Source organism: Pavona decussata, unplaced genomic scaffold (genome assembly GCF_977016875.1).
Source record: "Pavona decussata unplaced genomic scaffold, jaPavDecu1.1 SCAFFOLD_211, whole genome shotgun sequence".
NCBI lineage: Eukaryota > Metazoa > Cnidaria > Anthozoa > Scleractinia > Agariciidae > Pavona > Pavona decussata.
This window is the reverse complement of record NW_028145616.1, coordinates 506210-533648: the sequence shown is the minus strand read 5'-3', so window position 1 is coordinate 533648 and position 27439 is coordinate 506210. Positions and strand designations below refer to the sequence as shown.

Here is a 27439-nt window from a genome sequence, read left to right as displayed (position 1 = left end):
TACCAAAGGAAAAGTGAAGCGCTACTCACTCTACCCACTATTTACAACAGAAATGTAAAGCGCTATATCAGTTGATCTGTGTTTGTAAACAGCGCTCTATAAGTGATAAATTGTTATTATTATTATTATTATTATTATTATTATTATTATTATTATTATTGTTATTATTATTATTATTATTATTAATATTATTATTATCATTATTATTATTATTATTATTATTATTATTATTATTATTATTATTATGTGAGGGAAAACGTTAGACGCCAATTAGGCGTGTCACGGTATTGCCTGAGCTTTCATAGCATTAGCCATCCTTTTTCAACTGAAAATGCTGTCCACGTCGGTATTGAAATTCGCCCAGAAAGTTATTCACAACTGCTGGATTCCAGAATGCAGTACTGTATATTAAAAAAATAAGGTCTTTTAATTTCCATTATTCATGGGCTGACTGAACCACAGGCGAATCATTGTGGTTGAATCATAGTCATGTAATCTCATGGGAATCCGCGATCTGCACACTAGTACTCTAAACGACTCTCGTTTTGCAAAAGATTTCATCCGCCCAAATCCACCCATATTTAAGAAAAGTAAAAGTCTTCGGCATGCCAAGGAGAGTAATAAGCCCAAAAACTACCGCCAAAAAAAATGAAATCAGCATAGCGGTATTATTTGTTATCAAAAGATGAGCTATGGTTTGGTACGACTTTGGCGATTGTTATAAAAACCACTTCTTGTTCTACATTTTAAAAGCACCAGTGCGCGTTTTACCAAAAAAATGTAATTTAAAATAATGTATAATTTACATGGCCCCAGTATCCTCAAGCTTTACAATTGTTCGTCAATAGCCAATCATTGATAAATGAGGTAATCAGCAGCCAATGGCAGATCGACATGTTAACCTGTCATTTCAAAAAGACCCCACCCTATATAATCATCACCAACCAATAGCAAAGCGACATGTCAGCATTTTCCACACCCTGATCTTTTAAACCCTTGTGTTTCTTTCCTTCAAGGACATTGTCTTTGGGGAGATCGGAGGATCAACATAATTTAACGTAAGTTGTGAAGTAGGTTCTAAATTTAAACTGCGCCGAAGCTCAGAATGATGATATCTTACCTTTCGCAAAATTTGTAGCTGTCAATTGATACCCAAGTGGTCAACAGTGCCACAATTATTCTGTGTGCTGGGTTGTTGTATTCAGAAGTGGCTAATGATTAGTTAGGAAGGCTAAAATTATGTTGTCTTTGATTCAGCATTTCAGTTGTGTTAGAGAGCTGCAGTATCGTATAAAGTTGCAGTTGCAATATGTTATATGTTTTATCTTTTTCATCCAAAAAAATCTCCAACTCTTCTTAATTCGTGGTCGTGCGCGTACCTTGTTCTCTCCGTGATCGAAGCCGGTCCATCTCTGGGATTGCGCGTGCGTTGCTCGTTTACTCGCCTGCGGACTCTTGCGTGTAAGTCACTGAGGCTCGTGTGAGCTTCGTTTTCTCACTCAATAGTTGGAGTGATCCCAAACCAGAGAAAATTTTGAGCTAGCAAAACTTAAAACAATTACTTATTTGGCGTTTTTTTCCACCTTTTAGATTAGATTAGATTAGCTTGTTCTATTTTTTCCCCTTAATCTTGTTTGGTTGATCTCCGTATTCTGCCTCGTCTGAGTAAAAACTATTAAGATAACTCGTGTACTTCCATTGTCCAGTGTTCCCAAATTAAATAGCGAATTTAAGGTCTTCTAAATGCTGGAGCTCTATTGTTCCTTTTTTTTCTTTTTCAGCTCTTTTTGTTCCTGCATCACATAAATTATCCAATTCGTAATGAATGTTCTTTCGGAGCAGAAAATATAATTTTAATGGATTTTCCTCTTGTTCTTGGTAGTTGCTTTTTCGCTTTAAGGCATCAAAGAATCTTAAGTTGTTGACATAAACTAGCTCTATATAAGGGACTGGTCATAAAGTACAGGGGGGGGTGGGCTGGAAAAAAAGGGGGGGTGGGTCACTGTTTTCATGCATGTAAAAAGGGGTGGGCTAGCAAAAACCATGCATCATTAAAGGGGTGGGGCACATAATATTTTTGCACATGTTTTGCATCAAATGGTGCCTTTTGCCAGTAAAACTGTGAAATGTATTAACAGTAAAAGCACAAATTATAATTGTGTAGTTTCAGAAAATATCCATCCCCCATCACAGAGGGAATTTATAAAAGGACGCCCTACCGCCAGGAACTTCCAAGTTTCTTTCATACAATCTCTGTAATTTTGTTCTTTCTCTTACCACCATCCCCTCCAGAATCTTGAATTCCCTCCATGGGTGGGGTAAGGATATTTTCTGGAACTACACATTCTATCAAGAAAAGGGCAAGTTCACTCGCATCCATTAAAATGAACAACTATGATTCCATGTGGTTATTAATGATACATATTAGATGCACATTATCTTCTCAAAATCATTTCAGGTATTTCAACAAAAATAGATCTCATGCAATGATAAACTTCAAAAACAAGACTTTGTACAATGGAGACTCCGACTGACTGTTACTCAAACTGAGGTGCGTTGTACATTATATCATTGCCAATGCCTTATGTTATCACCTTATAAAATACCATAGTGACTAATAAGTGCATGTGTGCTCCTTCCTCTATCATACTTGTCCTCTAATTTGTCTAGTTTTATGTATAGTCTTACCTTTATTTACTAGGGGTGGGTCATTTCATTTTTTACCTGAAAAATATGGGTGGGCCATGCATTATTCTGCAAAAATATGAGGGTGGGTCACACAAAACTAGCCTTCGTAAAAATGAATTTTTCCAGCCCACCCCCCCCCCCCCCCGGTACTTTATGACCAGTCCCTAAAAGAAAAAAACTCAAAATCAAGGTCAGCAATGAGAAATAATCGAGCGAGAAAAAAAAAAGAAAACTAAAATGAAGCAGTCTTAAGTGTTAATGTATCCAAGAAGAAAATACTTACAGAGTGCCATGTAAAGGGCGGAACGTCATAACTATTTAGAACAAAAATATATATTTTCTAATAATTTTTATCTTGAGAAAGTTGTGTTCATGCATCTGATTACAACTGCACAATTTTACAAATGAGAAATATTGTATTATGAAAACAACAATTTGTAACTACATTGAATATTCATAATTTTTTTTAAATAGAAAACCAAACACCATCAAATTTTGTGACTTTTCTTTATTAATTATTCATTAAATTTATGACCAATCAATAGGTAGTATTTGAGTCACATGTACACCTCTGTAAACTCCAATACAAATCAACTGTCTGAAAGCACGGGGAGGGATTGAATAGGTAGCAGGGAAAGGCTGGGTTTGATGAATTATTAAACAGTTGAATGCACTTTTGATACAAACTCCTGCTCAACTAATTAGTATTCAATAACTTTTGATACAGATCTCTACTGATTAAAACGCAAAACGAAAAAATATATTACTTTAAACGATGTCGTTTTACCTCCTATCACTTTTGTCCAGTATATTGAAAGCCATTTTCCCCTGTACATTTTCCAAATGGAGGTAAATGCCGCAAACAAGTAGTTAGAGCGTCTTAGGAGGGTACCGTTCCACAGCCAGAAGTTTAAACCCTTTGCGGACATGTGCTCGAGTGGGGCTGACAAGTCCTCGACATCAGTTCTCTCAAGTCTTTTCCCTTCAACTATTTCCAACTGCGCCTTTTTATTCATTCTTGTGTTCTGCCTGGCAGTAAAAACATTTGCCGCCCATATTGTATTTCGTATTTTTAGGTACTACAGTATTTCAGACGGTAAGGCAATTTCTTCAGCTTAAGTTTTTGGAGAACGAAACGACCTACTGCCATACTCACGGTTTACCAGTAACTGAAATTTATAAATTATAAATTGTTCTACTATTGTCCTGTGCTGTCTCTCATGTGAAACCAATGATATTTTGACATGCATGTCCAATTGAATACTTTGCATTCAATTTGTTGTTTCTTTTCACAAGCACGATAAAATATTCGCGTACGATCTGTTTGGGCTTTACAATGGCTCGCCTTCGGCTCGCTATTGTAAACGCCCATACAGATCTCCCCCCCATATTCTATCTGGTACTTAAAGTTATTTGTTTTTTTATAGTAACAATTTGGTACAGTATAATAATTGATGGCGCATGTGAATTGACGTTCCTATGACAACAAGATTTTGAAGCATTTCGATTGGAACAAATGACAAAGTTTAAGTTTGTTACTCTTGTCTATTGGTTTTGAGAAATTTGGAACAACTTGGGTCGACTTCCGTGATTAAGGACTTATAAAGAAATCAACGATGGCGGCTGTGAACAACAAATGACGTGATTTTCACTGCACCCCGTTCGCCATTTCCCGCTCCACGTTTAGGGATGTAAGAAAAGCCTAGGTTGAACTGAATAGGGTTAAATCCCCCGAAACATGAATTTTTGGAGATTACAAAATATTAAAGCTTTTAAAAACTTTTGTTACAACAGTTATTCCAAAACCTTTTCACTGACCTTAAATTGTTTCCTCCCTTGGCACATGGCAAAATATTGAAAAGAGGAGAATATTTAGCTTATGTAGGGAAGCTTTTCTCTGTCGCCAATTAAATATTTGAAATATAGACTTTCTGAAGTGCTATTTTGGCAATTATATGTGGCTTTTGATCAGCACTTTAATTTAAACCCTCTTGAGATGTGAATAAAAAAGTAACCGGGTTTTAAAATAAAATTGATTTGCTTAACATTTGTCATCCAGCTCAGATTTACTCCTTGAGTGTCTAATAAATTACCTAACAGCTAGGGTTGAACAAACTCGTGTTGAAAATAGTTTGCTTTCTTGGTTCATGTTGCTCGATGATTTGGCAAATTTGGCTTCAATTTTTGTCGCGACATCTTACCAAATTGAGAAGGTCGATATATCTGATCAATCTTTGCCCTATTTTAGAAATAGAAAACAGCCCAAATGAAATAATGAATTGTAAATACCTTATCGATGCCACGAACAGAGTCGCCGGAGAAATTGCGTCTTGGCTTTGACCAGTTATTCTGGCAAAAGTAAACTCTTATTTGAAAGATGGCAATTTGACTATTATTGCCTACTCAGCTGAATTTCGAATTTCGTTGACAGTGACTTCGTGAACTGTGGATTATAGCGGATTATAGATGAATAAGCAAAGTTCAGCGTAAAAGACAGCGACTGCGACGAATCGAATACCAACCGTAAAGACAGGGTATTAAGAAGTTTCAATCGTCTCGGTGCACCTTGCGGAAGAGGAGATAGTGGTTTTTTTTTCTTGAGCAAGCGGTTTCTTGAAAATCCTACAATTAACCTGACTAGGTCCGGCAACGCGCAGAATTTTCCTACCTCTTACCACGGTCACAGTAACAACACGGTAACCAGAATGCGCGGGAAATCTTGAAGTGAAATCATTTTATTCCGATCCGGCGCGACTTATTGTTGGATTTTTCCTCTCGAAGTGAAATTTTTTGCTCACTAAACGCTGTAAAACGAACGAAAAACTCAGCAATGGAATAAAAGGAATTTTTTTTCTCCAAAAAGGCGGGTATTTGTATAATATCGTTGACAAATCGTTGCCGGTTTGCTGTTTATTAGTTCTTATGGCAGTACTGACACGTCATTTAACTTAAGATTAATAATATTGCTAGCTGGAAAACAGTTTTTAAGCTCTGTTTTACGGTCCATGTTCATTATTTCCCTTGGAGTTTTATTTTCTAATCAACTCCCATTTTACTTCATTTAAAAAAAATGATTTTTAGCTAAAATAGTCAAACAAACGCCGCGCAACTCTGACAAGTTCTTCTTGCACACATTTATCTAAGTTGAGCATTGGTTTGTGACAATCTTGACAGAGTACAAACACAAATACTTAAAATAATAAGATATAAAGGTAGAGGGTGTGACTATTTTTCACTGAAATTCTTTTTCAACAACTTTCGTTGAAAGCGAGTGTAAAATTTGTGAAGTGTGCTTTCATTTTCATCAAAACAAGCCTTACGCAGAACACTTATTCGCTTGATTTTGCGAGTTTTTCAAAGATAGTTGTTTAGTTTATTTCTTTACTTCTTGCTAGAAATATCACAGTTTTTTTTCCCATTTATTACTCCGGGGTATGTTTGAAATGAACAGGTAAAATTCTCTTCTCCGAAGTTATATATCAAGGTTACTTTTAGTGAAGAAAACCTGCCAAGAAATCTTACGTCACGAATGCTATTATTCCAGTCATTTCAAACTGCTCCACCAATCTTAGATGGTTTTTGTATCAAAGTTATCAGACAACTTCAGATTTTTAAATCTTTTACAATTGTAAAACTTCCAGCGAGAAAAACTCTCTTCTAATTGTAGTTTGATCTGCTTTCCTTTACTGATTACTCGAATTTAAATTGGTAAAAAAAGAAGCAAATCACCCGTTTTGTTTTTCTTTTGTGCTGATAAATGATTCATAGGCTCTCAGCAGGACATCATCATGAGACTTGTGATTGGTGTTATCTTGATGCTAGTGGCGTTAAGTCTGGCACAAGGTGAGTTTGTATGGTTGCTCGATATGTCTTGAGCGCCCTTTGTCCTAAAGGCCGACCCAACACAATTCATTTAATTGTAAATGTTGCTTCATTGAGATGGCTGAACGAGTTAAACTCTTCATTTCCTGTGGAATAGCCACACTTTAAAAGATCATGCTTATAGACTCAAAAGCTAGAAGCACCAGTAGAACATCATAAAAGGCATCAATAAAAGATAATGTGGGAGAGTTTTGAATCATGTAGACTGTTGATTTAATCAATTGCTTAATAACCAGCACCCTTAAGAGCTATCAATAGAACTATCATTCGTCAGTGTGGACTTATTTTAACATATTCAAGGCATGCTGTTGAGAGAACATAATGACGCAATAATATTATAATTTATTATTGCTTTTAGAATGTGTTGATAAAAACAGGAAATGCCGCAAATGGGCCAAAAAGGGAAAATGCGATTCAAAGAAGGTGGCAAAACTTTGCCCCAAAAGTTGTGGAAAGTGCGATGAGTTGGGTGAGTATGGCCTTTAGAAGACTATGCCATTTTAAGGCTTTATGAGTGATAATAAATAAAAATAACATCAGGGAATTCACTGAGTTTACTGGGAAAAATACTTTACCTTAAAGGTAGTTAGGAATTACATTAATAAGCGTGACATTAATAAGATAGGCTATCCACATTTTTGAAGTTATTGATACACATCCTAGCTTAGGGCCATTTTGGACCATACGGTTTTCTTGATCACAATGCTAGATTACTTTATGTAAATAAATGTAAAACCTGCTTTTTTTATTTGTTGCTGACGTGTCGTCAATCTTGTTGCTTCTGACATAAAGTGACATGCTTATGACATTACTTGGGTCTGTTGAAAAGAAAGGTACAATCTGCGTACGATTTTCACGCACGCATTTTTGTCTCGCATCTTTTTCTGACACAAATTATTGAAGAGAATGTGAACAATTGAGCATTACCTCAACAACAACAAAAGTCAACTGAAAACAAGGAAGACAAACATTGAAAACGAAAATATTATCATGTTGAGGAAGCTCCCACGGTTACAATATCAATGAGACCTACAGTTAAGAAATTAATCGCAACGAACAGGAAATAATTTTACAACTAGTTGTGTTCATAATTTTGCTCGACAGAATTGGAAGGAAATGTTCAAACAGCTTCAACATGGTCAAACAATTCTGGAACAAAGGAAATGTTGAAAGGAGTGTTGAATGAAAAGTCTCAAGTGATCACATTTGTTTTAACAATTTTCAAAAAGTCTTTTTAAAGGTTTTTCCATATTTACAAACAGTGGAAACGTTTCATTCAAAATTATTGTTTAAGTGTTGAACCAAAAGTTTAATGCGTTCAGACATGCAATGGTCTGGAAACTCAAGTTAAAAATGGCAGGAGTGCGAACTGTGTTGAGGATGACGAACACAGGGCACCCTTCAAAACTTCCAGGTATAAATGGGTTTACTAACGGCTAAGCAGTTTTGTTTTTCGCAACGAATATTAAACCGTTACGATACTATCGCTGGCTTATTTTTACTTTTCTACTCTAATATTTTCAAGCATGCAAAGACAAAATGCCAAAATGCCCAAAACTGGTTAAAAGAGGAATATGTGACACGGAGCCTAAAAAGTGCCCCAAGAGCTGTGGAAAGTGTGGAGGTAAGAGGACAAGGGATAAGGGTTTGAAAATTTTCTCTAGTTGCTTTAAAGTTCTGATGGGGATGCAGGTTTCGAATATGTTGGTGTAGTATAAGGTCATGTTAATATTTAAAACTAAAAGCATAGGCCATGTCTATTCAGTAGGTGACATTTTATGAATGAAAACAAAAGGGATTACAATTTCTTTTCATCAAATAATTGCTCAAAAGGGTGTCTTGGCCCTTTAAGAGTGAAAGCAAATGGTAGATTACACTAGGGAGGGGTCGAGGGATAGAAAGATTCGGCCCTGACTTCAACTTTTCGTAACGTTTCCCCAAAAATTACCAATAATTTTGGTGTGACCAGTTAAAGTTCGTGGCACTTAATGCTTTAATTCTTCACAATCACCTCTTAATGTGATATTCTTGAGAGTGTTGATATTTTGTCTCTTTTTCCCATTTTTTAAACATAGTCTCATTGCTTAAAGGTTTTCAGAATTCTAGGGTTAATTCTGAGGGGTTTTGCAGGCTTTGGTGAAATCAAAGGTGACGAATCCGGCTGTCTAGAAATAATGATACGATTTCATTGTCAAGAATCGTCGTGATCTGATTTCAAAAGAAACCTTTTTTATAATGTATTATTTTTGCCAAGTTTCTTTGTCCTTTTTCAAAATCCTTGAGGGTAAGGCAACTGGACGCAGCCTAACAATTGTATAAGTAAGAGAGAACGAATACACGAGTTTTTAATTGTAGAAGTAGAGAGAGAAAGAAGTGGAAAGTATGCTTGTACACTAATTTCCTTACTCAAGTGAAAACCGCCCTATTAAACTAAAAGGTAGTTATATTAAAATGATTTGCCACAAAAAAGGGCAATTCATTTAAGAACGGTAACACCTAGAGGTGGTATGAGGATCTGCATGAGGTTAACTGATATCCAAAATTTTAATTGTGAACTAAGAAATGGTAGTTCTTTTAGCTTATAGCTATGAAACATTTAAAAGAGGACTGGTAACTGAGATGGATAAACTTTGTCAGTGAATAGTGTGAATTTTGCCAGCAAATAGCTTCCCAATGACTGATTGAATTAATGCCTTAAGACTAAGGTGTTAATGAAGATGGCTTGGAGCTCCACAAAAGTTATTTCGAGAAGTCTTGAGGTCGTAAGAAGATGAAAAGCAGTGTTCGTAAAGTATCGCAAGAGATTGTATTCACTCATAAGATCTTCAGATGTTACTCAACACTGTCAGCGTTGATACGAAACACGTGAGAAGTAAAAGATCCGCCATAGTTAACTAATAGCTTGAATGGCAGAACTTTTTGCTGATAACGGAGAAATGGCTAGACTTTTAAAGTGAATCTAGCACCCACCCCCTTCCTGCTGACCATCAAGAATTGGTGATTCGCTCGTCTTCTTTGCTTCGAACCAAGGCGTATCCTTGCTCCCTCGTATTTTTAAAATCATTTCCATCAAAACTGAAATAAGATGCTTGTATTTTACCAGATATAGATGAGTGCAAAATGGGTACTGATAAATGTCACCCCTTTGCTGATTGTAAGAACACTGACGGTTCCTACACTTGCACCTGCAAAGAAGGTTACACTGGGGATGGTAAATACTGCCAAAAGAGTGGTGAGTTCACTAACATATCCTAAATTGTATAAATTCATAGTATAACTTCTTTGAAAGGGACTGGCCGTTGGGCCACATAAATGTACGTGGCAACTCGGAAATTGGAATTTAATATTTAAAATTTCATTTTTCGCTTGTCGCTTGGTCCATAGCTAAGTATCTGATTTCAAAAGGTGTATGGCAGTTACAACATAAGAATCCTAAAATCACGGACGACTTTAATTGCCGAACTTCGGGCTGTTTTTGGGCTTTGATCAATTGATTCACCTGCGCTGTAAAGCTTCCTACTACCACTAGCAATTAACGAACACACGTCGATAAAAATAGAAGTCAGCTATGGACTGTGGCTCTAAATAAAGAACTTGTAGAGTGATTTCTTCAACTGATTTTGACCTGCTCCTTCCTCTTAAAAATGCACGCTTTTGTTGGAAGAAGCTTCAACGGGGTGAAGGCGCTTGGTCTCCATGAATGATTCCAAGTTTTCAAACAAATGCACAGGGCGTATGGGTGTGACAAAATTCAAAACCCTCGTTTTTATCGGGCAAAAATGAAACCCCTAAAATGTAGAATTGGCGTGCTCAGCCAAACAGGTAACGTCACTAATTCCGTCCTCGCGTCATAGGAAAATTGATATAAAATTACCCCTGTCTCCACCAATCCGAATTCAGAAATATTACCCCTAAATAACAAAAAGGCAACCAACTTGAAGATGTCTTGAAGTGTTATAAAATCTGCCGCCTAATCTCACCTTTTATCCTTTAGACCAAATCAGGCCCATTTGGTGATTTAAGACGAAAATGTTTTCTGGATAGCATAAACAGATATACAAACCACATAGAATGCTTTTTAATTTAATTTTCTTTTTACTAATTATTACAGGTGGATTTACTGGCTCTGGCGAATCCAGTATTCTTGGAGGTGTCGAACAGAAGTACACAGATCAGCTGATGGCTTTTCTAAAACCGGTGCTGAAGCCCAACAGTAAATTAGTCAGATGTTGGCGTGCGGATGAATCTCCGGAGAACTGGCGTGCAAAAAAGTTCCACGAGGGCTGCGATGGCAAGGGACCTACTGTAACAATCGTCAAAGTCGGTGACAACATTTTCGGTGGTTTCACAGACATTCCCTGGGAAAGTAAGTTCTTAAGGGGGCAATCTCATGAAGATTTCGTACCCGAACTCCTCAGGCTCTTGACCAGCGTGATATTAAAGACCAATTTTAAATAACCCCATTTCAATTAATTTTACTTTTTTAGCCTCTTACCAAGCAAAACGGGGTCCATGAAATTTTAAACTCTAGGTAGGACTTGAATGAATTGCACCACCCACTATAAGGAGTTGAAAGTTTGATAACCTTTTTCACAATGCAAAGGTCAGTGAAACATGGGTCGTCTGAAAAAAACCCTAAGTATAAAATCAACAGGCAACTAGTGGTGAATATTGGATATGTTTCTGTTGAAATGGCTGATTTCTTCTTTATAGCTAGACCTAATACTTTAGGTCTGTAATCTATCAGCTGCAAAATGATAAGAAGTTAATTATGTAAAGAAAAACTATTCAAGAGCCAAACCTCTCGTAGAAACAGGCTTTGGTGGCCAGGTTAAAGTTTGTTCACAACGTTCAACACCAAGTCAATGTTGTGCTGTTGTTGCTGTTTTTCTTTGTAGCATTCCCACATTTTTGCTCGCTAGTTTAAAAACTATAACGCATATCCACTGGATTCCCAAAGGGATTTGTCTGACGTCTTACTCAATTTATCTCTTCCTGACGCCTTTCTTTATCCCAGGCCCGTCGCCTTGCAAGTATGCCTATGACCGGAGGGCCTTCATCTTTTCGCTGTATAATCTCAACGGATACAATCCTTTCAAGTTGGAGTTAAAGCCAGGAAAAGAGAAGTATGCCGTGTACCACTGTGGAACGTATGGACCAACGTTTGGTGATGGAAACGACCTTCACATACACGACAATGCCTATATTATCAAACAATCGTATACCAACTGTGGTTACGGTTATGAATATCCACCAGGGTATGGCACAGGGATGGTTTGTAATATCCTAGCTGGTCTTGACCAGGGTTACCATCAGTTCATTCCAGATGATGTAGAAGTATTCTACGAAGTGTAAACCGCCCAATACAAAATATGGCGAAAATTAGATTGTTATCTTCTCAAATAGTAGCCAAAAATCTAGTTTCTTGGATATATTTAATAGGCATATGATCAATGTAGCAAGGTGTAACAAGGCAATAAAGGTTGTTGGGAAAACGCAATTTTGACTCCACCTTATGATTATTTATTATTATTATTATTATTATTATTATTATTATTATTATTATTATTATTATTATTATTATTATTATTATTATTATTTCATATTAACGTCTGATTAAACAGTAATACAAGCCAGAGACATAAGTGAGCTGGTATGCATCAATGAAAGAACCTTGATTAATTTTTTGTCCAGGGCAAGTAATTTGGCCTCATTAAAGTACTGGTTCGTTTATTTAAATTTTGTATTAGAAAACTGGTCCACCAATTATGGAACGTGGAACGCATTACCAGAAGCAGTGAGGCATGAAACTAAATTCAGTAGCTTTAAAAGACGCTTGCAACAGATTGACGTAACACAGTTGTAACAAAACAATAAGTATAATAAGTTGCGATCGCAAGTTACTAAGATGCGATCGCAAGTTAGTAAGTTGCGATCGCAAGTTAGTAAGTTGATCGCGAGTTATAAGTTGCGATCGCAAGTTATTAAGTTGCGACGAAAAAAATCGATGTGTCCCTTATGAGCCACCGTAGAGAACTGACCAGTTAGCCCGTTAAAGGGGAAGTATCATGGGGTTTTTGATATCTCTTGTTAAAAATGATGAAATAAGACCTTCAATTACCTGCCAAATAATTCTAGAATGACGAGAGGAACTAAATCAACTCAATTCTTGAAAGAAACAACTTGTGATCTGTTCTAGCGCATTTTGCATGGAAACAAATATGCGACAACTTGAAAAACATTGGCCTAATATTTTTCAAGTTTCAATCCAAACCGGCCTACTCTGTCTCTGGCCAGAGGCACTAATCCACAGTTTTGTTGCACAGGGGTGATAATTTTTAACAAACTTGACAATCATTTCGTTGTTTCTGCTGACAGTCAAACATTTTTGGGTTTTTGAAATGACAGCAAATTTTCGTGATACTTCCCCTTTAATGGGTAAGCCAAACCGAAGAATTTCATCAGGTTATATCTTATATTCAAAGTCGCAATAGGAGCAAAATAATATGTACGTAGGTCTGTGACCGACATTTTCAGGACAAAAACGACGTTTTACAAGCTGTGTTTTATTCTTGGTTTTCATGTGGGGTCACAAAATTCTAGAATTCAAAGCCGGGAGACCTAAAAATTTTTTACCTTCATTCAAGGAGAGATTACCTTAAAATTTGTCTTTTCACAATTTCTTAGCTCGATATCATACTTTCTTTGAAAATAGAACAGTTTCAATTTCCGAGTTTTCATCGTGCGTGACATCAGGAGGACGGCCGTGACAGAGCTGTTCCGTATCTTAAAAGTGACTCTTTGGGTAATTTTCAACATTCTGAACAATTTAAGTTTGAGGAGAAATATTTATTTAAACATTCGAAAATTTACAAGGGAAAACAAACCTCTTTTCTGACAAAGGTTAACTCCGGATGTTTTTTCCTATTTCCGACAACCATGTTGGTTTCTCTAAGAGGGACACTAACAAGGCGTCTCAACACTAAGCTCTATAAATTTGTGTGGAACATTTTGTCAAATAACTCGAGTACAGAATAACGAACAGATCTGACACCACTTGGGCAGACCTCTTATTTCATTATCATCTATAACATGTCAATTTCTTGACTTCATTCATGGTTTTTTTTTCAATGGCGCGACAATGAAAACTAGTAATATTATATGATGTGGTTCATGGGTAACTAATTTCATTAACTAAACAACAGAATTTAGTTTATTTGCTTCATCAGAATGTTAATGTTGTTCTCGTATGAAATTCGAATAAATATGAATTCTTCCCGCTTTTGAGACGTCTAAAAGCGTCCAATTTCACTTCCGGTTAGGTACAATACCGCGCAAGATGGAAGACTAGGGATAGCAGGGCTGTGACGCCAATTTAGGAACACTTAGAGTGCTTTCCATTTGCCGGTCTGTAAATCGAATACATCATTCCGAAGGATTGTTCCTACAACATCTTGAAAAACAATCAGTCTGAAAATGGTACCTGCTATTTTGAAGAAATTCGAAAGTCTGGCTGGAGAGCTCACTTGGTCTCTCTACCGTGTTAGTTTCTCTATTCCTTTGTGTTTCATTCCGGGTATTCAACAATGCAATTCATATTTTTGTCCACACAGTTTTCTTCCTCTACAAACGTAAAACAACTGAGGAATGGAGAAATCACGTGACTAGCGTTCCTGTATTTACGTGACAGCCTACTATCCCAAGTTCCTCGTCTTGCGCGATATCGAACTCAACCAAAAGTAAAATTTGACACTTGTATTCGCCTCAAACGCGATTTTTATACCAGAATATCAAGAAAATAGTAATAATGATAATGATAATAATAATAATTATAATAATTAAGTGATACCAAATGGTTGATCTGTTTGTCCCTTACTGTTTGCATCTGAAAGTCTCTTAAATGCAATTGATGTAAAACCAGAAATTTCATGTTATATTCAAATCTTAACACAGCGCTGGGAACTCCGTAGGGGAGGTTTGCTTTTTGTTATTATATTTTCCACAGTATGAGCTTCATCTTTGAGCAGAATTTTTTAACTGACTTCAAAATACTGCAAAATTACTTGCTATGAATTACTTTCAGGGATATGAATGTACGTGGTGGAGTAGAGATTAGAGCAAATGTAAGACCGGGAACAGTGACAAGGCTTTCAACGTACTACTAAGAGAAAATAAACAAAATATTGAAGAAAGCAGGAAGCCAGTAGCTGTCAAACATTTTAGAACCACCTAAATTCCGTTATGGAATCACCAAAACTTACCACAGGGTGTCACTATTTGATACAGCTCATTCCGTGTTATTGTCGAGATCTAACTGCTGCCGTTTTGGTTTGTAATTACGAGCAAAATCTGGAGATCATCCTGACGCAGGCCATAGTTACGCTGTTCGAACAAAGCATACGATCTCGGCAATCTTACGAGGAAATACGGAGCTGTAAACAGTCTAGCCAGTGTCGAATCACACCTACAAGTAGGCGGGGGCCCCGCTACCAGACGCTCGACTTGATTCTCGTGGGGAAGCGAAGTATCCGGGCGCCAGGGCATTGCGGACCACGGTTCTGGTCTAACAATAGGGGGGAAAGGGGTGGGGGTGGGAGGAGTGAGTCCCTCCACTGATTTTCCATTGCTAGCGATTGCAATTTGAAACATCAAAAACTCAAACTCAAACTCGTCCCCTGAGCTGCTGGCCAAAAGGAACGCGGCTCTGAGGACGAGAATGCTTAACACTGCACTGTACAAAACAAGAAGACATTTATTGCAATCCCAAAGGGACTTTTCATTTTATTAAACAATCAATAGATAAAATGCGGGAAGCGACGCAAAGGTGGAAGTGTGCGTTCTTTTGGTGATTTTACGCAATGGCCAATCGACAAAACATCGAGACTCAAAAGAGACTGTTGCAAGGTTTTTTCGAAGGATTAAAATGGCACAAGTTCGCCATAATTAGAAAGGCCGGAACTGCGGCTCCCGTAGTCACTGAACAACAAACCGAACAAGCGTCCAACTTTCCTTCCAAGAACCACCGTAAATTTTGCTCCTCGCGTCGTGTAGCTTGCTACACGTGAAGGATTTCCGTTAACTAGCGCCTGACCGAAATCGGAAGGGTCATCTAATTTTGCTAAAGTTTGTATAACTAGAAACGATTTAAGCGTTGCGGTACTCTGTGGTTGTCGCTATGCGTTTGCATTTTCAGTGTTTAATTTACTTTCCGTGAATCGATCTTATCGCAAACATTCGACCTCGAATGAAATTTATTACGAAGTTTTAGTTCCTTGTTCATCCTTTTACTCACGGCGCTGTGTTGGATCTTTAAGTCTTTAAAGTTAATTGAACGTTTACATTTTTCGGAAAGAGATAAAATTTCGTGATGCGTTGCGTCAGTGTATGGAAATTGACGTTTGGCACCGAATGATTAGAGTCGCAATGTGAAATTTCTTATTTTACCTTTATTCTTTCACTCACGGCATTTCCTCGGATTTTTAGGGTTACTTTTTAAAATTTTTCATGTTTGTGTTTCCTGTTTACTGAAAGAAGCAGAATCAAAGGAGGAGAGAAACTGAAGCGAGCCGTAAGGGTACGCTATATTTTCTGAAAGTTAATTTACAGATCAACGATTGACCGTTGGAACGAGTTGAATGACACCAATTTCCGTAATTTCATTCCGCATGCGCGCATTCACGATCGCGAGTTAAAAAGGAAAAAAAACACCAGACTGCAACTAGAGGGGGCTGAAACTGATTAGCCGACTCCTAACAGTGAGTCTTGGTCGGTCTATACCCTCTGAAGAACGTAAATTTGGGTTCTTTGCTAACTGTCGCTCAAATCAAAAGAGGAATAAATATGTGCTTCAAAAAACCGCTTATACCATTATTTTTATGAATATCTTGCCTTAAGCTTTCTGGAGATCGTAGCTTTAAAGCTTTTATTTTTAAATATTGTTACCCTACCCTGGGTTCGCTAACGCAGAACGCGGAGAACACTTAGTTTTTCAGTTTTTAATATCGTCCGTGAGCAACACACTCTTACAATCTGCTCTGCTTACACGACCACATGTCACACAACAGTCCGTTACACTGCCCCCCTCCTAGATAATTATTCGTCTCGGATAAGGAAACATATAACAACAACTAAGAAAAAAAAAAGAGTTCAAAGTTCTTAACGAATTTCCCAACAACACTATGCCATGTTCCTAAGCATTTCATCTCGCCACAAAGTCACTACATCGGAGGGGCCTTCTCCGACTCCTGTCTGAACGCCTGAGGGTGTCCTGGCCTCTCTGCAGTGGTAGGGTTTCATCACTGGCAACGGAAACATTTCGTCTGAATCGGGGGGGTTTACGCCCTCTCCTCTGCGTACGACGGGATGCTGCGTTGCTCCTAGTGATGTCTTCTCGCGCCTCCTGACAGTTAGTTGCTCCTTCAAGTAAATTCGCACCCTGTCCTTTATGTGGTTCATTGAACCAATCCGCACAAGCATCTCCGCGGTACTGCCAAAGCCTATCGCTGTGCACAACCTTAGGCTTTGCCCGAGGGCCACGCTGAATCCTGTACACAACATCATTTAGGCGTTCTACGACAACATACGGCCCTTCCCATGGCCGGCTCAGCTTTGGAGATTTGCCTTTCTTGCGTTGAGGGTTGTACAACCACACAAGTCCACCCTTACTAAAATTAAAAGCTTCACTGCGGATGTCGTATCGTCTCTTCATTCGTTGGCTACCAGCCTGCTGGTGGTCTCGTGCAAAGTCATGAACAGTCCCTATCGATGCTTGCAATCTCTCTGCATACTCGAGATAACTTTGTTCCTCAATATCAGCTTGCGGTCGCCCCAAAAGCAGATCCAAGGGGACACACAATTCCCGCCCGAACACGAGCATTGCAGGCGTAAGCTTTGTCGTCTCGTGCACGGCTGAACGGTATGACATCAGAATAGGCGGTAGATGAAAGTCCCAGTCTTTCTGATGATCCTGAACAAATGTGGCCAGTTGATTCTCTAGAGTTCTGTTGTAACGTTCAACCATGCCATCCGACTGAGGATACAGGGCGGTTGTCCGTGTCTTATGGATCCCAAGCAAGGTGCAGACCTCCTGAAAGACATGAGACTCAAAATTTCGTCCTTGATCAGCATGGAGCTCGGCCGGCACCCCAAACCTACCGAAGAATTGAGACACTAGGACATTGGCAACAGTGACCGCTTCCTGATTTGGGAGTGCGTACGCCTCAGGCCATTTACTGAAGTACTCCATAGCAATCAAGATGTACTTGTTTCCGCTTTTTGTTTCCGGCAAGGGTCCTAAGACATCTATAGCCACACGTTCCATGGGCTCTCCAACATTGTATAGCTGAAGCGGCGATCTCGTTTTCACCCTGGGACCCTTCCTAGACCCACACAGGTCACATTTGTGGCACCATTCTTCAACGTCACGACGACAATGGATCCAGTAGAACCTTTCACAGACTTTGCCTAGGGTCTTTGACACTCCTAGGTGACCACCTACTGGACTATCATGCAGAAGGTTCAGCACACCGGTACGAAGTGCTGTAGGGAGCACCAGCTGCCACGTCTCTTCTCCACGCTCAGGCGATTCCCATCGGTGGTACAGCACATCCTCTTTGAGAGCTAGGGAGTCCCACTGGGCCCAGTAGGCCTTGGTAATCGAGTCAAGGTGGGCAATAGCAGGCCATTCGGGGAGGTTGCCAGCATCCTTCCACTTCACGATGTGGGGAATTGATCTGTCTGCCATCTGAGAGGTACGCAATTGTGATGGTGTCCACTGTTGGCTTCCTAACAGTTCCTCGTCCCTCAATTCTTCTTGCCCAGTGATGGCAGACTTCGAGTGCAGCTCTCTGACAACTGGGAAGGTGTCAGCTGGCCGACTTCCTTTACCGTCTCCAGGTAACTCTTTCTCCTCTTGACGCCGACAATGCGTGCAATTTGTTTCAAAGCAAGGACGCCGTGACAACACATCTGCATTCTGATGACCTTTGCCCGCCCGATATTCGATGCGAAAGTCATAGGTCTGTAGTTTCTCTAACCACCGGGCCATCTTTCCTTCTGGGTTCTTGAAAGTGAGCAGCCATTGTAGCGAAGCGTGGTCCGTTCTGACAGTAAACTGCCTTCCGTAGAGGTAGGGGTGAAAATTCTCAATTGCTCTGACAACTGCCAGAAGTTCACGCCTAGTGGTGCAATAGTTGCGTTCAGATCTGCTGAGTGCATGGCTGTAGTAGGCTATGACTCTTTCCTCGCCATCATGGACTTGAGAGAGAACTGCCCCTACACCGACATTACTGGCATCCGTATCTAGTAGAAAGGGTTCCGTGCTGCCAGGGTACGTTAGAACTGGGGCAGACACAAGAGCATCCTTGAGCTGCTGAAATGACTCTTCACAAGCCTTTGTCCACTCGAATGATTGGCCTTTCTCAGCAAGGGCCTAGCAACATAACACTACCGTACGAATCGTCGGTAGTAGGTGCACAATCCAAAAAATGTCCTAACCTCCTTGGCATTTCGTGGCACAGGCCAGGTTTTAACTGCCTCTACTTTGTCGGGGTCTGTGGCTACTCCCTCTGCACAGACTACATGGCCAAGGAACTTAACCTTATGTCGAAACAGTTCGCACTTCTTAGGATTCAACTTCAGGTTGGCTGCTCTTAAACGGAAAAACACAAGTCTCAAGCGTTCTAACTCTCGCTCGAAGGTCGAGGCATGAACAATTACATCATCAACGTAAATTAAGCACCTAAAGTCCCCGAATACGTTCTTCATAAGGCGCTCGAATGTGGCTGGCGCATTGCAAAGACCGAACGCCATGACATTGTACTGCCAGAGCCCATTTCCTACTGAGAAGGCTGTCTTCTATCTGTCTTTCTCTGCCACCTCTACTTGCCAATAACCACTCTTGAGGTCAAGGGTCGAAAACCAAGTTGAGCCAGTGAGTTCATCAAGGGTGCTGTCTATCCTGGGCAGCGGATAGGAGTCCTTTTTCGTGAGGTCATTCAGTTTGCAGTAGTTACGCAAAACCTTGTCGAGCCATCTTTTTTTTACCAACACGACAGGCGAGGCCCAGGGACTGACTGAGGGTTCAATTATGCCTTGTTTCTGCATGTCCTCGACCTATTTAAAGGCTTTCTCACGGTGTGCCAAAGGTAGTCTCCTTGGGTGCTGACGAACAGGGACAGCATCGCCGGTGTTGATCTCATGTTTTGCTAGGTCAGTCTGGCCCAGATCTTGGGGCCCCTTTGAGAAGATGTCTTGAAATTCAAGCAGGAGCTCGTGCAGCTGACGCTGTTGACCAGCATTTAACCCCTCCGTGCTTCGGGCAAAGAGGTCCTTTAAATGTTCTGGCAAGTCATCCCCTATGACTTGAGAATCAGGAGTGAGGTCATGCTGTTGGTGAATGACGCTTTCTACGGGTTCACAGCTTGCTACCTCAGTACCTTGACAAATTGTTCTTGGTTGACCAGAGAGATTTACCACTCTCACAGGAACATAATCTTGTTGGGCATCTACCAAAGTCTTACCAACCATAACATCAGGTGGAAGCTTAGCAGTAAACGATGGGCCTACTGTTCCCCACGGTTCGCAAAGTGAATCATCCATGATCCTCGCCGCTACGAGGGTTTCACTGTAAGGAGAAATCAGTGTGTCTTCCACAGCTGTTAAACGATAACAGCGAACTAGTTGTCTAGCTGAGGGCTTATGAAGAGGGACTTCCTGTACTCCAATACGCAGGCTTCCTCCTCCAGCATCAACTGTACAACCATGGGCCATCAAGAAGTCCAGGCCGAGTATGAACTTGTCAGAAATATCTGCAACTAGTGTTTCATGGGAGACTTCTGTGCCTCCAATCTTTATCCCGAGCCATAGTTTACCAGCAACATTCGCTGTGCCCCCTGTCGCAGTTTTAAGTACACTCATGGCACCCTGTAAGCGAGAAAGTGTACTCTTGCTCAGTACATCTGGTCGGACTACTGTGACATTAGCTCCTGTGTCAACGACCATAGGACAGATCACACCATCAATGTTTCCATTTACTGTGAGGCTGCCCCCTTGTGAGACAACTGTCCAGTCATCATCATAACTTGTGGGGTTGAATTGACTGTTTGCTGGGCCGACCTTTCCCCCTCAAGGCCGGCCTGTCTTAGTTTAAAGGAGTTTAGAGTTGCCCTGCGTCTGCACATCTCTTGACCAGTTCCCACCAATGTTCCGACAGTTTCGTTTAATATGTCCCCTCTTTCTGCAACCCCAACACCGCGGCCTGCTATCCGGATCCCCTTGATAAAGCTGGCCGCGACCCTGGGAGGAGACCACTTCAGCAAGCAGCCCTTTGGCTTGTGCCAGTAAATCATCCTGCCGGCATTCCCCATGACCAGGCGTCTCAGTTGAAGTTCCTTCTGCTGTGTCACAGATCACTCCACGAGCCTGAAAGTCCCTTTGGCGAGATGCTAGCCGGTAAGATTCTAACTCCATAGCAAGGTGAGAGCTGCTCGAAGGGACTGGGGACGACTTTGCTTCAATCGTAGTCTAGTATCTCCATCCAGGATAGCATCAATAAGTTGCCCCTTGGCCAGCAGATCCTTCATTTCTTCTGGCGCAAGAGGGTAAGCCAGCCTAGCCAAGCGCTCTAAATCCTCGGCTAGCTCTTGTAGTGATTTGTCACGCCGTCTCAATCTACCTTTAAACTTGGAACGATGCAGTTCTTGCTGGTGCGCCGAACCAAATCTGCTCTCGAGAGCTGCAACCAACTCCTTATAGTCTTGACGGGTATCTGATGGACGATTTCCCAATAGACTCAAGGCAGAACCTTTCAGGCTCGTCGCAAGGTAGTTACCCTTCTGCTCGTCGTTCCATTGATTCATTCCAGCGACGATTTCGAACTGTGCGATGTACGGTTCCCACTGTGATTTGCCGTCAAACGAAGGTGGTTTTTGAACCGGCCGTTTTTGTTCAGGGTCTCCACTGGAAACTGAGAGAGGCGTTGAAAACTTGGAGACTTCGGGTGGAAGGCTTGCTTTCAAAGGCGTGAAACTTTCTACTTTAACATGCGTATGATGTTCCGCTGTATCTAGCGCTTTGCTCAGTTTATCACTGACAGTCTTCAGCTGCGAGTCGAACTTCTCTTGTGTCCCTTTGAGCCTTTCATTAACATATTCTTCGAAGGAACGTTGTTTCGAGTCAAGGGATTCCATCTTATTTACGAAATCTTCCTCCAAAGCATTTATTTTCACAGCCAATTTATCTCCGTGTAACTTGAGCTCAGTATCTAGTTGCGATGCTTGATTATTCACACGAGTACCTAGTTCTGTGAAGCGTTGCGACAGTTCTTCTACTCAGTGAAGTTCAGTTTTTAGCCCTTGTTGTTCCAGCCTGTTTTCTATCCCTTGGTTTTGTTCCGGTATGGACTGAAGTACTTTCATAATAGCGTCCAAGTCCGCCGCAGTAGAGATCAGCGGCGAGACATTTTCATCCACGACACTCGCATCCTCCGTTTTGAAAACAATTTCCCCGCTTTCGTCGCTAATATCCGCGTCTGCCATCCCACGTCTGACACCAATGTTACCCTACCCTGGGTTCGCTAACGCAGAACGCGGAGAACACTTAGTTTTTCAGTTTTTAATATCGTCCGCGAGCAACACACTCTTACAATCTGCTCTGCTTACACGACCACATGGCATGCTTAAAAGAGGGAAGAGGAACGGTTTAGGGAGGAGGGAGAGACGGCCAAAAAAGTTAGGGAGGAGGGAGAAACGAAGCAAAAAAATAGGGAGACGGGAGAACAAGCATAAAAAGGGAGGACGGAGAATCTTCTTTAAATAAACGTGGCATGAATGTTTAAGGCCTTAGTAGCTCTTAATTCAAGGACCTTATTGACTCATTTATTGCAAGTTAAAATGTATTTAAAAGTTCTCGCATGTAGTCTCAACAATTTCTTGCCCTTCCCTTGTGAGTCTTGTAAGGTCATCATTTGTTCACCGTACCCAGTCTTGGCCGAGCGGTGACGACAGCACTGATCTGTCTGATTTCCGGGCTTTTGTGACTTCTTTTCTTTGGTGTCGGTTTTAGCGAATTTGAAGTTTTCGGAGTTTTTGAGTATCAAGGTGAGTGAATGTTATTTTTATGTGAAAGCCGTCTACGATGTTACTGAAGATTGTTTTAAAATTGAATCACAAAAGTCTCCTTAAACGGCTGCACACCTCACTTTCTACTGAATGAGGCCATCCTTCACAATCATTCCTCAAAACCTTTACACAGTAGCAACTGATGAGATTCACTGACAGAATCGAAACTGCAATCTTGCTTGATAGATACTATGGAGAAAAATATTATGAATGACTACTCACTGCATCCACATCAGTGCTTCCAAGAGACATTACCGCAATCAAACTTCGCAGAATTTAACGACTTGAATCGCGGAAAAGCACTGATGTAAAACAAACTACGAGTAAGGCACTCTATGCGGTCCATGAACCGAAACTAAACGAACACGTGGAAAGAATTTCAAACATCCAAAATCACTTTCCTTTACACATGTGTACACAAGGGCGAAAGATTTAAAAAAAAAAAAAAAGAATCCATTTTTTACGTGCGCACGCACTTCAAACCGACAGAAGCTTTCCAGTACAGGCTTTGTGAAAGGCGGAGCCTTAAGACTTCTCAGAAAAAGCACTTCAAAAAGAACATTTGAAGAAAATATTACTCTATTTAACCAGAGATTACGCTACAGAGGTTACCCCGATAACCTTGCAGATAAAACTCTCTCAGAAGTCATTTTCACCGAAAGAATGTCGGCCCTACAAAACAAACAAAAAAGGCGCAAAAACATTTTGCCGTTTTTTACAGAATATCGCCCTTCTGTGCCTAATCTAAAAACCATTCAGATGAGTAAATGACACTTGATAGAAAGTCAACCTCTTCTTAGAGCGATCTACAAAGACCCTTCCCTACTTTCTGACAGAAAACGGAGATCTTTGAAAGACGTACTCGTAGGAGCAAATTAGCTTTGAAGGTCATATTCTTCCTATCTCGACCAATAGGAGCCGCGTTTGGCCTGTAATCATCATTTTATCATCTTTACATGATAGTTAAATGTTGTAAACATGAAAGCTTCAAGCTTACGTGACAAAACCGAAAGGTACTATGGGAAGAACAAGATATAACGACATGACAAACGTGTTTCGTATGTTTTCCTTCTTTTTAACGTGTGGAAACGAGGCACTGCGGTGAAGTAGCAAATAAAATAAGCCTCTTAAAAGACCTATCAGGGAGAAAGATGAAAAATCAGGGAGGAGGGAGAAACGGCCGTAAAAATTAGGGAGGAGGGAGAAAAAGAGGGAAAAAAATAGGGAGAAAAGAAATTTAACTGCCCGTTCCTCTCCCCTCTTAAAATATGGAGCTACCATATTTGGGCACTATGTCACACAACAGTCCGTTACAATATTTTTTTGTCTCCATTGCGACGTAAATTTCTACATTCGAACCTATTTAGTACGGACACCAAAGGGACAGAAATAAGTGTCCGTATTATAGAGGTGTCGCTTTTAGAGAAGTAGGCTTTATATGGATTTCGCTCTCTCAGGGACCAAGTGAACCGTCCATAGAGGGGTGGCCTTATTATAGAGGTGTCCGTAGGGAGAGGTTCCACTGCGTAAGCTAGTCAGTTCCTCAGTGTAATAAACGGATATCGAATTCTTGTTCTTAGGAACCATTAGGTGAATCGGTTTTGCGGATGTCACGCAAACAAATGGCTAGACAGCGTACAGCGCTTATCAGTCCCCACTTCAAAAAGACGTGAAACGTTGGTAACTTTCTCATTTAGCTTCTTCAAAACAATGGATGAACTCCGCGTTAGGTCATTGGTTTTGCTTGGCATCATGCCATCTGTGGGTGATGCAACTGAAAAATGTTACTCTCATTACAGGCAAGGCCCTAGTGAAAGAACAACAACAACAACAACAACAACAATTTATTTACAGATTCAGATTATATAAAGGGCTTGTCCTGCAAATAGCCTCAAAGCTAGTCGAGGCGGGACAAGACAAAAAAAATTACAGTAAATTATAAACATGCTGGAAAACGGAAAACTTAACTTTACATAATAACGCAGATTTAGATAAAGCTATAAATCAAAATTAAAGTAAATTATATGTAATTTTTTATTATCATTAATATTACAATAAAAAAAGAAAAGGAAAAAAGGCGAATCAGATTATACTGGCAAAGAGAAGAACATGGATGATCAGTTTTTCATTCGGTCAATTGTCGTTTCCACTTCAATATAGGAGTCTACAGTTTCAAGTGTATCATTCATAAGTGTATAACTTTCCTTTTAGGGATTCTTTAAAAGATTTTTTGTACTTGTTTTTAGAGTTGCAGGTATCCCGTTCCAAATCTTGACCCCAACACGCGAGAATGCATTTCGTGTGGCATTAATGCGAGATTCCTTTGTATAAAAATGATCAGAGGTAGAGGAACGCGTTTTATAAGGATGGACACTAGAAATTCGAGAAAACGGATTCAAAATATTTCTTGGGGCAGTGTTTTCGTTTATATCAAACATGAGGTTGCAAACAGATTCATAATACAAGAATTGTACTGGTAATATTTTGCTTTAACAAAAAAAGGTATGGCATGGTCGTTTGTTTCAGCAAAATATATTAGCCGCAATGCGCGCTTTTGAAGAACAAGAATTTGATCAAGGAAGGTTTTACATGCATTGCCCCAAGAAATGAGACCATAAGTTACGTAAGGTACGATTAGAGACTGATAAATATTCAAAAGAGTGCAAGTAGGAACAATATGCCGTAACCTTGTGATTAGCCCAATTATCCTCCAGGATAAATTTTCATCAATTAACAATCCAAGATATTTAATGAAGTTTTTACGTTCAAGAGAAACCTTTTTGTTGTTTTCATTGTCAAAAATATAGATCTGGGGTTGATAATTGAGCTTTTTCTGGTGAGGGCGAAAAATAACATAGTTTGATTTTTTTAATATTCAAAGTAAGGTTGTTAGAAGTCAGCTAGGTATATAGGTTGTGTAATTCTTCATTTAGTATAAGTTCTAGTGACTTTAAGTCTTTATGAGCAAAAAGAACATTAGTGTCATTTGCAAAAAGAAAGAATTGGAGTTTATTCGAGCATTTTTGAATGTCATTTATATAGAGCAGGAAGAGAAGTGGTCCCAGAACGGAGCCTTGGGATACACCACAATTTATATTTAGTCTGCTAGATATACAACTGTTGATTTCAGTAGTTTGTGTACGATTTGATAAATTTGAAAGAGCATGCGGGCAGTATAGCTATCATTCTCTTGGGTAATCCCACGGGGTAATCTGCTTAGACCATACATCTTCAGATTTATTCTGAAAACCATGTCAGACAACCCTCTAAAGGAGAAATACCTCTCTCCAAGCGAGGAAAATGCCCTTCTTGAAGATACAACAATGGTATCCCCACCAAGGACACCAACATACCGTCGTGAACACGAGGTAGACGATGATGATCTCAACCATTTTCCAGCTGATCCGTTCTCAGATACAGAAGAGGCGAGCCCTCCATCATCGCAACTTGAAGAAAGACACAAAATTACAGAACGAGCTAACCAAAGGCGAACAGAGCCTCCTAAATACAAGAGAAGCCCTTTTAAACCTCCCCTCGATCCACCACAATCGAGAAAAAGAAACTACAAAAATATGAGCAGCGGAAACCAGACACTGGATTACAAGATCAGCAAGACTCAAGAATCTGTCCAGAAACTGGATAAACACTTGAAACTAAAGACTTGCCCTAGGTCACTGCACTACACCGCGCGGGCGAACATCGCGCCCGACGAAATTTATCAAACAAAGGGCTGAACAAGATCATGTCAGCGCTCTTAAGCGCTTTCACCAGCGTAGACTAGACAGTCACGCCACAAAACTTAAAAAGGCAAAGGCCACAAAAGCTCGTTCCAACAATATTGTATTTTCTCAGAAAGAGCCCAATTCGCCTTCGGCGGCCAGTGAAAACATTGTAAACAACAACGGATCAATGCTGCCATCTGGGGATCGTTAACAAGAACCAGTATATCCTACACGTTCTTAACAACGTACACGATCGCATAAAATGAAGAGTAACGAGCACGTTCTCAACAACGTGCTCCTTTACTGATCCTTCGTCTAGATCGTTTTATCGTATAAGAGAACCTTTACTTAAAATTGTGCATATCGTATGCAACTCATGATCGTGAGCATGTCTGATATTAGATAGTGTACATAATTTGTATGCAAGATTGTGCTCATTTGAGTCCGTACCAAGATTGTATCGTGTGCATACCTGTTTGTATTCAAGATCGTCCCTTTTAATATCGTATACCAGTATACATCGTGTACAAAATGTACAGTTTGATCGTATACATCGTGTACAAGAACATGTACAAGATAATGTACAGTTGACTTCGTTTCTTGTATATTTGATACCGTACGTAAAATATACCAGATCGTATCACGACAAGATAATGTGTATACAAGATGGTATACAAGATCGTGTTTAAGGTCATATACGAGATCGTATACAAGATACAATACACAAGATCTTATACAATATCGTGTACAAGATCGTATACAGAACAGTATACAATCGTACACAGAGATCGTATACAAGATTGCGTCCAAGATCATATTTAAGACCGTGGACCAGATCGTATGCTAAATTGTTTACACGATCGTCAACAAGATCGTTAACAAGATCGTATACAAGAGCATATACACGAACGTATACAAGATCGTCTAGTTACATACTCGTCTAGAAGATCGTGGGATGATCGTTGACATTAGATATACGATATAGTATACAAGATCGTGTGCATGTCAGATCGTATGCAAGATGGTCTA

At 39.9% G+C, this 27439-nt stretch overlaps 2 protein-coding genes across 2 annotated transcripts; one reads left to right on the top strand and one right to left on the bottom strand.

Annotated features, from left to right (window-relative positions):
- Window positions 1-1016: 1016 nt before the first annotated feature.
- LOC146460535 (uncharacterized) lies at window positions 1017-12060 on the top strand. Its single transcript, XM_085088125.1, has 7 exons — window positions 1017-1058; window positions 6457-6531; window positions 6929-7039; window positions 8096-8194; window positions 9674-9802; window positions 10682-10936; window positions 11588-12060. Exons 2-7 carry the CDS (start codon window positions 6477-6479, stop codon window positions 11923-11925), a joined length of 987 nt encoding a protein of 328 aa, XP_084944251.1. The 5' UTR covers window positions 1017-1058; window positions 6457-6476; the 3' UTR covers window positions 11926-12060.
- A 7623-nt stretch (window positions 12061-19683) lies between these two features.
- On the bottom strand, window positions 19684-20571 carry LOC146460534 (uncharacterized). The gene has a single exon (XM_085088144.1). It carries the CDS (start codon window positions 20569-20571, stop codon window positions 19684-19686), a length of 888 nt encoding a protein of 295 aa, XP_084944270.1.
- Window positions 20572-27439: the final 6868 nt, after the last annotated feature.